The sequence below is a fragment of the Muntiacus reevesi genome, chromosome 7, assembly GCF_963930625.1.
Source record: "Muntiacus reevesi chromosome 7, mMunRee1.1, whole genome shotgun sequence".
Taxonomy (NCBI): Eukaryota; Metazoa; Chordata; class Mammalia; order Artiodactyla; family Cervidae; genus Muntiacus; species Muntiacus reevesi.
Window position 1 is genome coordinate 97308723 of NC_089255.1, and position 16285 is coordinate 97325007.

At 49.3% G+C, this 16285-nt stretch overlaps 1 protein-coding gene across 6 annotated transcripts in view; it reads right to left on the bottom strand.

The window, feature by feature from the left end:
- EFCAB11 (EF-hand calcium binding domain 11) overlaps nt 1–16285 on the bottom strand; it is a 161632-nt gene that overhangs the window by 112546 nt on the left and 32801 nt on the right. The window contains exon 6 of one of the 6 annotated variants that reach the window (XM_065941296.1): nt 3903–3963. The exons of the other annotated variants lie outside the window; for them this stretch is intronic. Coding sequence (XP_065797368.1) covers nt 3939–3963 — 25 coding nt within the window. The 3' untranslated portion in view covers nt 3903–3938. Of the gene's footprint in view, nt 1–3902; nt 3964–16285 lie in introns of those variants that run through there. 6 annotated transcript variants of the gene reach the window in all.

A 16285-nucleotide genomic window follows, 5' to 3' on the forward strand; every position in this document is an offset into this window, starting at 1 on the left:
AGGAATTTTTGTTTTTTCCATATAACTGAGATAAGCCAAAACACTTCTATTCTAATTGCAGTCCCTGTAAATTTTCCAGAGCATTTGAATCTGGGCAGTTTACAACCTGGAGAGGTCTTCAAATCTATGACAAATTCATCACTACAAACCATTAAACCTAGCATGTCAGCTGATCCATCTGGATTAGATATGAACATTTTGATGGCTATGGGTTCCCCAAGAAGCAGTGGGTTGACAAGGGGCTTCTTTACACTGAAAAAATTGAAAGAGAAGTATTGAATATGGTCTAATAATAATTTGCAACATACTAAAGATCCTCTTGAGATGAAAGTTTTTGTCTTTGCTTTGTTTGTTGGGGGTATAAGAAAATAAGATTAAAGAAGAGAGTAAGATTCTGTAGTCATGATGTAGTCATGAAGGATACATTAGCAGTTGGGAAACTGAGAGGAGGTAAATTCCAAGTAAATCTGAGAACTTAACGCTGCAGTTATCAGTAATGCTGGAGAGTGAAACACAAACACTTATCCTGTACACAGCAAGAGCCTAGCAAACACGTGTTAAATATTGCTGAAGTTGATGATGAAGCAGATGATGAAACTGGTGATGAAGCTGATGATGAAACTGGTGATGAAGCTGGTGATGAAGCTGATGATGAAGCTGATGATGACTGAAGAAACTGACGCCCAAGTCATCTGCGTGTCCTTTTGTTCACTGTGGCGACGACCTCACTGCGCTCTTCATCGTAACTGTCTTTAAAGGGTAATTAAACAAAAGGTATGGAAACAGAGAATCGAGGTATTTAAAGCTAGGAAAGAAACTGAGGTCCAGGGAGGTTAACAGACTTGCCTAAGTCAATTCCCCAGAACGTGAGACCAGAGTCTGAACAGCTAAGTCACAGCACCACACACATGCCATCATCGTGTGACGGAGGAGAGAGAGTTACCGAGAGACTCAGGCCAGGCAGTTTCGTGATTTGTCTGAAGGTCTAACAAAAGGTTGAGATGAGTAGATGGATTCTGAGAAACATGCACTTCAATTATTTAAGCCATAAATGTTTCTCATTATGATGCTTAAACAATTCATGACAATCTAAAATAGATTTTTTTTTGCTATTAATGCAGCCACATTTTATAGTATTGCAATATGAGGTTTTTATATTTTTTATCAAAAGATTTTATGACTAAATTGCCAGAAATCAGGGAATTTCATAAAAAGGGTGTACCAGTTAGCTTGTTTAGGTTCATGAAAAGGGTTACAGCCATAGATTATAGAGCTCTGTTTTTGACTGTGAAAATTTATATGCTGTCTAGATCTTTATTCTATTGAAATTGAACCACAAAAGGCCGTTAAGTAAAATGATTCCTTTGAAATCCATAAATTGAGGTAGATGGGACTGATGAAGAGATTCAAAACCCCTTTCAAGGGTGCACCTGGGGGGCCAGAAGGGACCGGCACAGTCTCTCTTGCACGACGTGTTTCCAGTGTGGAGCCAGGCTGTCTGGGCCAAGGCCAAGTTCTATCAGCTACTGTGATCTGGCCCAAGTGAGCTGGCCACTGTGCGCCTCAGTCTCCCCGTCTGCAGAGTGGGGGCGGCATCAGCGGCCGGGGAGGACCGCAGTGGAGACAGGCAGAGCGCTGAGGGCAGCGAGCACCGGGCGCGGGTTCCAGGGTCACACCCGGGGCTGCGTGGCGTCCCGCGCCAGCCCCGCCGCCCGCTCTGCCCTCCGCTCCTCTCTGCGGGGTGTCCTTCCTTCTGGGAAGTCTCCAAACCCTCACGCAGCTGCTGGCTGCCTGGATGACCCTGGCTGGGATTAAAGGCTCCCATCTCCCTGTTCTTCTACAACAGGCAGCAGTTTCTACTTCATCTTACGGTCACTCTCTAAAAGACGGTCCCCGTTTGACTTGCTCCTATAGCCCGGAAGGGACCCTCCTCAGCGCCTCACGCGTGGCACCCAGCAAGTATTGATATTTGTGGAGTGAACTGATTCATCGGCAGAGTTGTCTTCTCCTGCCTTATCAACTGATAGCTGTTATTATCTCTTCTATTAAGAAGGAAAGGCAGGTCCCAAGAGGCCCAAACTAGTTGAGGCCAACATCGCTAACTGTCTTTTGGAATAAAGCATAATTGATGAGATGCAAAGCTAATTTAATTTCATGAAAACTCAGAGAATTTCTGGAAGAAAATCAACACAGACTAAAACCTCAGGTTTGGGACGTAGCCAGGATGGCCAGTACCCGTACTGGGCAGGGAACAGCATTATTACTGTCATCTCTTGATGACCCGCAGGGAAGAGGCTGGCCCCCTTGAAGATGAATACCTATTTGTCTGTGGCAGATTACCCCTAAGTCAAAGTTCCTTTATGTTCTGCTGCTGCCTTCTCTCAGTCTAGAATTAATAAACGGTGAGCGCCGACAATGGGACAAGAAGCCTGTTGTGCATGCAGCCGCTCATTCGATCCTTCAAACAACTCTGCGATGTTGGTTCTCTTAACAACTATCAGGAAACAGAGGCACAGAGACACTAGACATCTTACCCAAAGTTTCCTGTCTAGTTCAACTCGTCTGACTTCAGTCCACTTCCCCACATTTACTGTCCTGTACGGGGGTGGGAGGGGATCGGCGTGGAGTATGTGGATTACCCAACTACCTGTGGGACAAAGGGCCAGGAGGACTCTTCGGGGGCACGTCCAGTCTGGTCTGGTTGGGCTGGGCAGGAAGGTGCAATAATGCAAACTGCGATGAATTTCAGGGGTGAAAGGAACCCTGTGAACTCAGGCTAGATGCCCATACTCCAGGAGATCCAAGTTGGTAGGTAAGACAGTGGACTCTCTGGGCAATGGTGGTGTGCAGGCGCCCGGCAGGACGCAGTTACCTTAGAGCAAGAACTGGCCAGGAGTGGAGTCCTGGCCACCAAGACAGGAAGCTGGAAAAGGGAAGCTGGAGTCTGGGACTAGCCGCAGTGCCAACCAGGAAAACAGGAGAAGCTGGGTGTGCAGGGCTGGACACACTCTGGGCTTCAGGAGGCGCGTCTGCACGGGAGTCGCCAGGACCAATCTAGACAGGGGTTACTGCTGCCGCATCTCATTCCCTTCCTCATCACGCAGTGGAAGACAGCGGGAGCCACACACCCGATCCTGGTGCGTCTCTACTCAAAACACTTCAATGCCTTCCCAGTATCCTCAGGGTCAACTCCAAACTCCTCAGCACCTCACGCGGCCCCTCATGGCCTGGTCCTGCTCACGTCTCTGGTCTCATCGCTCTCCATTTATCCTTCCGCCCCACCCAGCCAGGCAAACAAGGACAGCTGACGATTCCGGTCATTCAGAGGACCAGGCTCTCCTACTCAGCTCGGTGAATACGCTCAGCTTAGAACACACGCCATCCCTTCTGGCTACACTTCCATCTCTCAGGCCTCCCATCGGCCATCACTTCCCCTGAAGTCAGCCTTGCTTCCCGGTCCCCGGCCTGCATCCAGCAACCTTCTGGGATACTCCCACAATGCTCTGCAGTCATCCCTCAGGATTAACCATCTTGGATTCTAACCACCCACCTCCCCAGCTAGACGCTAAGCTCCTAGAAGGCAGGGCGGTGTCAGTCTTCTCTGCTTTGATCCATCCCCAGTGTCTGCAAGGCAGATGAACATTTGTTTCCAAGTCAAAGAAAGACAGAAACCTGAGGAGAGAGGAGGGCGTGGCGGACCCACCTAGTCCAGTGATCAGGGCGCGAAGAGAAGACTAGAGGGCCCAGCGCTCAGGAAGCGTGAGGTGAGGACCGCGCGGTCAGGAAGGGGCCTCAGGAGCATTGGAAACGTCACCGAGTATCCGGAGAGGCTCTCCGTTTCGGTCACTGACTTGAAAGCTGTGCACAGGGTGCCCAGCGCAGTCGCAGAGCAGAGGGGTCTCCTGGGCGCCCTCGTCACTTCGGGTTTTGAGAGCTTCTCAAGGAAGATGTGAGAGCCCGCCTCTAGAGTTTTTATCACAGGAGGAAAAAAAGGAAGAGGGACAGTGAGGGGAGATAAACACAGGATTCCAAAAAGTCAAACTGACATGAGCCTACTGATAAACATCCAGGGGAGAACAAAGAGGTAAACAGAACTGGGGACTCCGTGCTGCAATACTGGCCTGTGACAAAGGGGAAACCACAAAGGCCATTGTGTTTAATCATTAACAAAAGTGCTCCTGGTTCACACGCTATGATCAGGCTCGGCGGGGGGAAAAAGACAAATTAATCTAAGGCTGTTCATTTTGTGATAGCTTAAAGCAAACAACTTGGAGCAATACTATGAAGCCAGCTAGTAAAATAAATAGAAATGAAGTCCAAGGAATTTAAACATGAAAATTTGGGGAGGGTAAAAAGAACCGCACAAAGCAAAACAGACGAAATACAAGGCTAACCAAACAAAAGCTAAATCAAATAAATAGGCATTGCCGTGTGCCCTGGAGGACTGCCAAGGGGAGTGAATTTCAACAAAGAATGCTTCTGCTATCAGTTTGGAAAACTTCAATTCCAGAAAGACAGGAGGAAGGCGGAGCCACATCTGAGTGACACCGGGAGCATGGGGTGGAGAGGGAGCTGGTCAGTCGTTATACTGGGCTCTGCGGACAAACGCTAGAAGCTTCTCCTTGTTCGTTCAGTCGCTCGGTCGTGTCCAACTCTGTGGCAGCACGCCTGGCTCCCGTCCTCCCCCATCTCCCAGTTTGCTTAAACTCACGTCCACCCAGTCGGTGATGCCATCCAACCATCTCATCCTCTGTCATCCCCCTTCTCCTCCTGCCTTCAATCATTCCCAGCATCAGGGTCTCATCCAATGAGTCAGCTCTTCGCATCAAGAGGCCAAAGTATTGGAGCTTCAGCTTCAGCATCAGTCCTTCCGAGGGATATTCAGGGTAGATTTCCATGAGGATTGACTGGTGTGATCTCCTTGCAGAACCCTCCCCTGCTGCTGCTAAGTCACCTCAGTCGTGTCCGACTCTGTGCGACCCCACAGACGTCAGTCCATCAGGCTCCCCTGTCCCTGGGATTCTCCAGGTAAGAACCCTGGAGTGGGTTGCCATTTCCTTCTCCAATGCAGGAAAGTGAAAAGTGAAAGTGAAGTCACTCAGTTGTGTCCGACTCTTAGTGACCCCATGGACCGCAGCCTACCAGGCTCCTCCGTCCATGGGATTTTCCAGGCAAGAGTACCGGAGTGGGTTGCCATTGCCTGCTCCAGAACCCTCCCCTAGCAAGATGCAAAAAGGCAACCCACTCCCTCCCCATGCCTCCCGTGGACCCTACATACAGCCAGGTATGAGAAACAATAGTACGTCATAGACAAGAAATTGGCGACACCTGCGGCAGCCTTCTCTTCTCCACTTGCAGATAAAAAGGCCATTGTAAACACCTCTAGGCTACCGTGCTAGGAATCCAGTCCCTGGAGCCCAAGTCAAACAAAGCGCTGGCAATTATTTGTGAACGTGGATGCTGGGGACAGGACCCTAGGCTTGGTGCTGGCATCGCTCCCTGCAAAAGTCATAGTCCTGACAGCGGTACGGTAATCCTCTCAGTCATAACCATCACCACCACAACAGTCACCCCCGCCCGAGTGTTTATCCCCTGGCAGGCACAGAACTAGGTCCTTTGCATGAATCATCCCCTTGGAGCCCCCAACAAGTCATCATCTTAATTCTATAGCTGCTCACTCTACAGATAAGAAAGCCAAGGCAAGTTAAGATGCTTTTCAAAGACCTCCCAGCAAACCAGGACTGGAGCAGGGATTTAGATCCAGACAGTTATTTCAGGACAAACTCTTTTAACCAAGAGACTTGTTAGAAATCCAATTAAAGGAGGTGGATAATCAGCAAACACTTATTAACAGTGGGGAGATGTGTACTATGAACCCTGCTAGGTTAAACTGGGGTAAAATAGTTAAAAAACGACAAGAACAACAAAGCGAGGGGCTTTCCTCGTGGGCTGGTAGCTGAGAATTCGCCTGCCGCTGCAGGGGACGCAGGTTCGATCCCTGGTCCAGGAGATTCCACATGCCATGGAGCAGCGAAGCCCGTGTACCACAGCTACTGAAGTCGGCATGCTCTCGAGTCTGTGTTTCACAAGAAGGAGTCCCCACCCACAGCTGGAGAGCAGCCCCCGGCTCACCGCAGCTAGAGAAAGCCTGCGTGCAGCAACAAAGACCCAGGGCAACCAAAAATAAATACACGATTTTTTTTAAATGAGGAAGACTAAGGCTGAAGCTGAAGCTCCAAAACTTTGGCCACCTGATGGAAAGAGCAAACTCACTGGAAAAGACCCTGATCCCTGGAAAGATTGAAGGCAGGAGGAGAAGGGGAAGACAGAGGATGAGACGGTTAGATAGCATCACCGACTGGATGGACGTGAATTTGAGCAAACTCAGGGAGAGAGTGGAGGAGAGGAACCTAGTGTGCTGCAGTCTATGGGGTCGAAAAGAGCCAGACATGACGGAGTGACTGATCACCCATGCACCCTTCAATGTCCACTGTATCTCTCCAGCAAACATGTGGGCTGCTCAAGCCCCTAAGGAAACTAACAAAACAAACCAAGACGAGAGCTGATAATGAGGAGCTCAGTGCTGTTGGGGGGTTAGCGTTACCCAAATGCAGACTTAGCTCCAAGCACCGGGAGACTGGGAATCTGAAGTTCCTTAAGATTTCCTTAGCATGGCAATGCCGTCTCCTTACATTTCTGTATTGCTGTCTTTATTGAGATTTCTGTACATTAATATGTGCTTTTTTTTCCCCCCAATGTGACCTATTTTCCCAAAGGGACTGAAGGGGGGAAAAAAATCACAAATGCATATTTAAGGAAGCAAGAATATTTAAATTCTCCCAAATTTTGTCATACATTTTTTTGTGCTTTCTATTTGAGATGAAAGATAAAAAACCTGTGTGCATGATTAATTGTCATGATGAAAGAATACGAGGCAGTTGCTTAAGAGACGAGAACAACAAAGGAATAAACTACTGCAGGCATCACCAGGGCTGGAATGACACGGCTATGTGTACTCCGTTTCCATGGCAACTAGCGATGGGAAGATGAATGTTTCATAGTCACTCCGCTCCGCGGTACACGTCTATAAATCAAACTTACATAAAGAGCGCAAGATTTCTGCTGTGGGCTGAACGCAGAGCCGGTTTATTTTCCTGTTACTGTATAATTATGAAAAGAAGCACAAAACAATGAGGTCACTCTGAGCGGGGAACAAACTCAGAAACTGCTAGCACACCTGCAGAGCGCCATTCACCTCGCAGGAAGCGAGAGGCAGGCAAGGCGGTGGGTGGACGGAAACCCAGCCCGTCTTGGTCGCAGGCTTCCAGGCACCGACCCGCTCTGGCTGGCGGCTGCGAGTGACGTGCCCGGCCTGCGCTCCCCACCATGCTCACAGGGCAACTTAATCGGCTGCCTGCCATGCCCTACAGGCTTTCACTCTGACAGACTGGGCAGAAACAGTACTCCACGTCTAGTATGAAAGTTTGCTGAGGCTGAACAAGCATACGCTTGCTCTTAGTTACACCCAAAATGGCTCATCTTGCAGACGTGAGGATAGAAAAACAATGCTTTGGCATTGAATTGGGAGCCAGGAGACCCGAGTCTTGACCCAGGTCTATGTAACCTGGGTAAGCCATGAAGTTCATGTGGCCTCCATTTTCTTAGCGATCGTGTAAATGATTTTTAAAGTCTCTGCCAATATCTGCTTCCATGAGTCTGTATCTCAAAAGTGCAAAGATCTGACTCAATCAGATCTAACCAGAGATATTAGTTGTGCTATTCATATATGTGTGTGTGTGTGTGTGTGTGTGTGTGTGTGTGTGTGTATACACACACACCTTACGCCAGCAGTCTCCAACCTTTCTGGCACCAGGGGCCGGTTTCAGGGAAGCTGGAGGGATGGTCTCAGGGTGACTCAAGCATGCTACATTTACTGTGCACTTTTACTTCTATTACTAACACATCAGCTCCACCTCAGATCATCAGGCATTAGATCCTGGAGACTGGAGACCCCTGCTTTACACAGTTACACTTTTAAATTCTATACTGGCTAAAACACCTAAGTAATAGCATTTTAGGATTACCATTGCACTGAAGCTTGCTTCTGACTTCTGTCAATCTCTCAAACACAGAATATGCTCTGGAAAACTGAATGGTATCATCAGAGTTTTAAATGCATAAGAAAATTGTTACAGATGATCCTAGGACTGATTTTCTTAATATTATAAACAACATTTAAATTTTAATAATCTTCCTGTCACCTAGATAAGGGCTGCCTGTTAATTCCTGCCAAACAGGAAGCGTCCTGCCCCTTGAAGTCTGCAGCTCTCAGAGACAGGGTGAGGCTCTCCTGGACTTCATCTCTGAAGAGTCATGCTCAGTACAACCTGTGGAACAAATAAATGGATGGACGAGCAGACTCTTAGTAACACCTCTGCTGCACCTTTCAGAAATCTTTCCCCAGTCTTACACGTTTAGGCAGGTTCAGAGCAACACATAAATATCCCCGGGACAGACAGGCACATATCTGAAAACCAGATATAACTATACGAGTCTCTCCTTTGTGGGTCTGTGAGCCGACAAAATCCTTGTGACACTTTATAACTGGGAAATAGCTTTGCTTTAGTGGAGCACAAGGCAGTATCAGACACGGAGAAGAGCTCGTGTCCTGAGGCTCTGGCTAAAGTTCAGGGGTATCGTGGGGGCTCAGAAATAATTGAGACCCAGTGTCTGCCTCAGGGGAGGAAAGTGTGGGGAAAACAAGACCCAACGGCACTCACTACTTCCTCTGGAGCTTACAGCAGCTCAGGAGAAGACTTGGTCACCCCACTTCACAAGCTGAGATCACTGAGCTGTCAAGGGTTGATACAGGCTTCCCTGGTGGCTCAGTGGTAAAGAACTCACCTGCCAATGCAGGAGACACAGCTTCCATCCCTGGTCCAGCAAGACCCCACATGCCCTGGAGCAGCTAAGCCCATGCTCGACAGCTCCCGAGTCTGAGCCCTACAGCCGGGGGTCGCGGCCCCTGAGCCTGTCCCTGGGGTCGGGAGCGGCTCCCGAGCCTGTGCTCTGGGGCAGGACAGGCACTTTGGAGCCCACGCTCTGAAACGAGAAGCCCCTCAGGGAGAAGCCTGAGCCCCGAGACCAGAGAGCAGCTCCCGCTCTGCAACCAGAGAAAAAGCCTGCACACGGCAACCAGGACGCAGCATAGCCAAAGTGAACAAACTCGCGTGAAAACAGAGGATGGACACTGTGAGAAAGGGAGGGCTTTCGTTTTCAAAAGACCTGCTGGAGGGTTCTGAATTTCCCGATTTCCTGAACTGACAGGCAGCCCTCATCGAGGTAACAGGAAGATGATTCAAATTTTAACATTTTTTCCTTTATAAAAATGAGTTCTAGCAGGTATATCATTTTGATGTTTTCATGAATGTTTCTAAACAATGTACTTTGAAATCAGAATCACTTCTTATTCGTTTTCATATAATTCTCCTGATGCTCTTCATCACACATAAGTGATCAGAAACGAGATGTAATTCCCCAATCCCTGCCCGCAAGACCTGAGCAGGATCTTACTGTAAGCTGAAGAGGTTTTGCCCTAACCCATGGATTGTGCCGGAATGAACTGCTCCTGCGTTTGACTGACTGTAGGTGGGTTGTGGTGTGGTGTCTCTGAAGGCTACTGAATGCAACTTACAATGCTTATTAAAAATCTTTATTCTTTCAGTATCAAAAAAGAAATGAGTTCTAGGATTGTCTGTTTAAAATGTGGGTTTGTTTGCTTGCTTTTGTTTCTTTTACTTTTTAAAACTCTGATGGTTTAATTAAGTTTTCTACCACATATTCAACGACCGCAACAAGCCAGAAGGAAGCTTCAATGTGATGATAAGACCCTAAAACACTATTAATTAGGTGCTTTACCCAGGAGAGTAAAGAATCTGCCTGCAATGCAGGAGACCCAGGTTCAATCCCTGGGTCGGGAAGATCCCTTGGAGGAGGAATCCCCTGGAGGAGGAAATGGCAGCCCACTCCAGGATCCTTGCCTGGAGAATCCCCTGGACAGAGGAGCCTGGGGGCTACAGTCCCTGGGGCTGCAAAGAGCCGGACAGGACTGGGCGACTAACAATTGGCCGGGACAGAAGTCAGAAGCGCACCTGTGTGAGCTGTGTATGTCTAAGAGCGCACACGTGCCGGAACTCCCGGGGGATCCAGGGGTCAGGACGCAGCGCGTTCACCGCTGGGACCCAGGTTCAATCCCCGGTCGGGAACTAAGACCCCCGGAGTGAGAACAGCACAGGACACCTTTGGTTGGGTCTGCCGGCCAGAGCCGCGCCTGAGCTCCTGACTCCAGGGCCTCCCAGCTCACTGAGGGCGCCTCGGGACACGTTCAAGCAGCAGACTGCCCTTCCACTGAATCCTCTGTGCAAAAACCAGAGTTAGCAACAAACAGACCCTAAAAAGCACATGATCGCATTTTTTTGTTAAGTCGTAATAATACAACACAATATTTCTTAAATCTCCCGGGCGGGCACATGCGCTTATCTCCCTTCCTGGTCCGCAGCCAGCAGGCTGAGGGTCACTCCCGGGTGGACCCAGCTGTTACAAAGCCATGCCGTCTCAGCAGGCGAATCCTACGGGAGCCAATGACATCGTCACGTAAGGTCACCGCAAATGGACTCTGCTGCCCATCAAAGATATTTAGTTTGGTGTGTGAGCTTAGAAGATGCAGTAATTTGGGCACACATTTTTGGCATGAATGTTTCAAAAACTAACAGAATAATGTTTATTAAGAAAGCCTCCAGGTTAACCTCCTCGCCTTCCAATTCGTTTCTTAACAGAGTTTTTAGCACCACCAACTGGTTAAAGAAATCAACGACAAACGTGCTTGGTTCTCAAGCTGCTCTGTTCAGGAAAAGAGGGATCATGTATACATATTTCACATTTAGTTTGTGGTAAAGTAATTTATTTCAGTCACTAAATAAAATTAAAAATGCCTTTCCTTGTCAGTCAAATAAAAAATATCCACTTTGGCTTTTCCACTTAAGAAGGCACATTTTACTTACTAAGTCATTAGAGAAAACTAAATCTACCCACTAAAGCTAATTTGATTTACTCTACCGTAAGTTCACACTCAAAAAGCAATGACTAAAAAATACTACAATGAAAATGAAAAACTAAGATAGCAAACTAAATGGTATTGAGGAGTATGTGAGCCTACAGCGTCCACCTAGGACATTAATCTAATTTGAGATAAAAACGATTGAGGAGGTAATGTAGGTAGTTTCACATTTTAGAAAATCTGGGCTTTTTCTGCCATGATTCCTGGCTCAGAGATGAACGCTGCCATGTGACATGTGAATATCCACTGTCATTTATCTTTTCCTCCCTTGACTGAACCACATCTAGCAACGGATGGGTACAAAGAGTGCGCTGAAGCCTAGGGCTTCAGATCTGACTGCCGTGCAATGAGTCAGTTTGTGAATCTGAGCGTTACTGAAGCACTGCCCAGGTGGTCTTTACCCCAGAACAACCAACCTGTGGATACAAGTTGTCTATGAAAAGTGCATGCGGCCACTTGCTGCCACGACAGATCTGTAACCGGCAGAACGAACCGCACCACGCTGAAACAGGTGTGGTCGCTGAAGGTAACTTTTCTATGAGACAATGTAGGAGAGGAAGTTCCATCCAGGTTATTAACTTTGACTCCGACAGCAGAGTTCTGTCAACGCCTTCTGAGAGAGTTTAGAACTAGCGCAATGAGTTTATGATGACAGCAGTTTCAATCTCTCCACAAACGTGTAGTCGGGTTTGCAGTTTTTAAAGCCGCCAACTCCTAAGTCTGCAGTGGAAAGTCCAGTAAAGCAGATGAGGACCAGCACCGCCCACCGACTCGACACGCACTTTCAGCATGCCGACTCCGATCTTCACTCTACTGCTCTGCTCATTTATTTACTCGTTCACTCGCTCATGTATCTGTTGAAAACTCTCTCTCCAGCAAACACAGCGAAAATTCTGTAAACAGGGCAACAGACACAGGACTCTTCCTCTGTCCCCCCTTCTCCCCGGATGAGAGCCTTGACGTGCTGTCCCGAGGCAGAGAAGACTCCCATTTGAAACCATGAACGGGGCACCAGGAATCTTAACAAGACGAGGACTTGGGTTAAGAAAAGCATTTTGAAACTTTTAATTGTTGCTTCTAAATTCCTTCTTTGGCAGAGATGCAGAGGACGGACACATGGAAGCAATGGGGTGAGAGGACGGTGGGACGAACCAGGAGGTGAGGACTGACGTGTGCACACCGCCACGCGTAAAACGGGCGTGCGCAGGGTGGGGAGCTCGACTCAGCGGCCTGCGGTGATGGAGAGGGTGGGACGCGGGTGGAAGGGAGGCCCCCGAGCGGGGACGCACGTGCACCCACAGCTCACACCTTGTGGTACAGTGGACGCTAATACCGCACCGCAAGGTGGTTACACTGCGATGTAAAATTTTTTTAAAAAGGGGATAAGGAACGAGGAGTAAAACATCATTTGCATAAAGTTATAGTAATCATTCACAGGTATAAAAATCACTCATAGGTATAAAAAACAAACATGTTTAACGTGATCCTTAAATGATAAATGTAAGTATATTTAGACATTTTAACTGCAAATTCTTTCCACTATTATTGGACAGCAGTATTGTGAAAAAAAGCACAATTTTGAGGTGTAACAAAAACACTAACAAGTACCAGCAACATGACTGCCCTCAAATTAAAAAAAAAAAAGAAACTGACTACATGTCAATTTACTATGATTTTTCTTTTTTTAAGCAAAAGACAAGATAATTGAGAAGTCAGTCCAGTTTGGCTTGGGATTAGCAATAAAGGAGCTCAGCTTTATCTGTAGAATGGATAGGCATAAAGCTGACACCAGGGATCTCTGCACCGATGCAGTAAGGTAACACTGGCAGCTCTTTAATGAACGGGAATCGCTGTCTTGGCACAAAAGATGGGGTGGGGGAGCGGGCATCGAGGGGAGAGTCCCCAGGAAGAGCGGTGGACGCCCTGGGAGGCTGACAAGAACCAAAACCCGGACAAAGGGCAGAAGGCGGCTGGAGGGACTGCGGCTGGGGAAGCAGATTTCTAGGCTGGGGAGACTGAACGAATCTGCAGTCAGGCATGGAAGTCATAAACTGGAGAGGGGGTGACTGACGGAGAAAGGTCTTAGAAGGAGGGGAAATGATACAGGAACAAATCAGAGGCACTAGAAAAAAGAAAAAAAACTAGAAATCAGAGTTGAAGGAACATAGAAAGCTCTGGAGGTGAACAGGGAGGCAAAAAGGAGGCTCAGGCAGAGGTCGTGACCCTGCCCATGAAGCAGGCGGCCGCGCACGGCGGCGGACAGGTTTACCACGGGCGACAGAGCAGGGAGAGGCTGGCGGACAGGCTGGGGCGTCCCACCGGAGGGTCACAGCGGGCGCAGATGGGGGGGGCACCCGTGCCAACTCTGCCATCCCGGAGCAGGGGGCTGAAGGCAGGCGAGCTCAGGGTCTCCTGGAAGCAACAAGGGCACCACGAGCTTGAGTGACAGGCGGCCCCGGCTCCAGCACGAGAAGGGGACGCATTCTGGAATCACGCAGCAGAGGGGCTGGAGAGCTGGGCAAGAAGGCGGGTCTGGGTGGTCAAGCAGGCACAGCAGCCTCTGCCCGGCCAGGGGGCACCGCTCCACGCTGGGCAGGCCGTCAGGGGGCCCGCAGCGGGCAGCTGGGGTCACGGCGTGTCCGGGGAGCTGCACGCGAGGTTGGGGGGTCACTGGACACGCCGCCTGCTGGCAGAAGGGGAGGGAGGGAATGACTGCGGGTGCGTCGCTGGCGGAGGAGGTCAGTGCAGCGCAGAGAAAACGGAGGGCGGGCTCACTGCAGCTCTCAGGCTGGCGAGGAGCCGCTCCAGGGACCAGTGTGCACTCGAGAGCGCGCGGGACAGGACCGGGCCAGGCCGGGACCCGGGGCGGGGGCGGGGGAGCTCAGTCCAGCGCCTGGGTGTTAAGTGAACACAAGGAGGGGAGGTGGTGCCAGCACCCTTGGGGCTTAGTTGCAGCTAAAGGGAACAGCAGTGGGGGTGTGGAGGACACAGCGTGGGCGGGAAGAGGGAAGACGGGGTCAGCAGCCACGGTCACCACCAGGAGCCAGTCGGGTTGGTGGGGGCTGAAGTGCCTCCTGATGAAGGCCAAAAAGGAGAGCGAAGACCCCTGCTTAAAGCTCAACACTCAGAAAACAAAGATCCTGGCATCCGGTCCCATCACTTCATGGCAAACAGATGGGGAAACAGTGGAAACGGTGGCAGACTTTAATTTCTTGGGCTCCAAAATCACTGCAGACAGTGACTATAGCCATGAATGACATTGAAAGACGCCTGTTCCTTGGATGAAAAGCTATGACAAACCAAGACAGCGTATTAAAAAGCAGAGACATCACTTTGCTGAAGTCACCTAGTCAAAGCTATGGTTCTTCTAGTAGTCATGTATGGATGTAAGAGTTGGACCATAAAGAAGGTGAGTGCCAAAGAATTGCTGCTTCTCCAACTGTGGTGTTGGAAAAGACTCTGGAGAGTCCCTTGGACTGCAAGGAGCCAAGCAGTCCATCCTAAAGGAAATCAGTCCTGAATATTCATTGGAAGGACTGATGCTGAAGCTGAAGCTCCAATACTTTGGCCACCTGATGCGAAGAACTGACTCATTAGAAAAGACCCTGATGTCGGGAAAGATTGAAGGTGGGAAGAGAAGGGGATGATAGAGGATGAGATGGTTGAATGGCATCACCGACTCGATGGACATGAGTTCGAGCAAACTCAGAGAACTAGTGAAGGTCTCGGAAGCCTGGCGCTCTGCAGCCCACGGGGTCACAAAGAGTCGGACACGACTGAGTGACCGAGCGACAACAAAGCTGGCCCGGGGACTGTACCATTCTTAGTCCAGTCGGGAGGAGGGAACGGTGAGTGGTAGGCAGGATGGAGTGGCCGGTGACGGGTAACGTTATTAGCAGCTTTCCTGCCTCTCCTGGCGTCAGCTCAGGAACACGCAGGGTGAGGACAAGCGTCAGAATGGAGAGGTGCCCTGGGAAGCCTGGAGCGCCCTGAATTCCTACTTTGCCCAGATCTTCTCCAGCAGCAGTTTGCCACCAAGCAGGGAAAACAAGCAGACAATATGGACAAATTGGAACCAGATGACGCTAAATGCACTGCAACTGCTCAGAAGTGTCTTGCAAGTGAATCAAAGTATAATCCTGTCTTATAAAGAGACAATCAGGAATTCAGTTTAGCACTCCCACCCCAGCTAAGATGATAAAAATTCTGTCGTCGATTTTAAATATTTTTAGCTTTTCCATTTGCTTTGGCAAACTCTTTTGCTATTGTGGTGTAATTCCAAGGCAACATGCAAAACACACGGGTTTCCATCAAAGCAACCTGATCTGGAATGCCTGCTACCATTTCACGTGATAAAATGCTGCATCCGCTGCCTTTTTTACATTTTTGTAAACAGTTATTTTCATTTATGTGCAGATGGGCTTCTCTGGTGGCTCAGTCGGTAAAGAATCTGCCTGCAATGCAGGAGACCTGGGTTCGATCCCTGGGTCAGGAAGATGCCGTGAAGGAAATGCAACCCACTCCAGTATTCTTGCCTGGGAAATCCCATGGACAGAGGAGCCTGGTGGGCTACAGTCCATGGGGTTGCAAAAGAGTCAGACATGACTTAGGGACTAAACCACCACCACCAATCAAACAAATCTCAAATGTCACAATCCCAACCTAACCAACTCATGTGCACAGGGGGAAGAGCTATATAATCGTGCGACTGGTTGATCAAGAACACTTCTGGGCAGAGCGAACATGCCTCGCTTCCTCTGGTTCTGGGCAGGCATCAGAGGGACGCAAAGGCATCCTGGTTCCTGCCCTCAGGGGGTTTATGCTGTTAGAGGTGAGGGAATCTAACAGTGATTAAGAGCACAAGCAAATCTTGGTCCCCTTACTCACCAGCCAGCAGCATCAAGCCCCCTAAGATTTATTTTTCTAACATATTTTTGTTTATTTGGCTCTGCGGGTCTTGGGGTGTAGCAAGTTGTGGCACGTGGGATCCAGTGCCCTGACCAGGGGTTGAACCGGGGCTCCCAGCACCGGGAGGGCAGAGTCTTAGCCTCTGGACTGCCAGGAAAGTCCCATCTCCAAGCTTCCAAATGCAGACGGAGAGAGCCTAACCCAGGAGGTGCCTCAGAGGATCCCCTCAGTACAGGGTCTGGTACCAGGAAATACTCAACA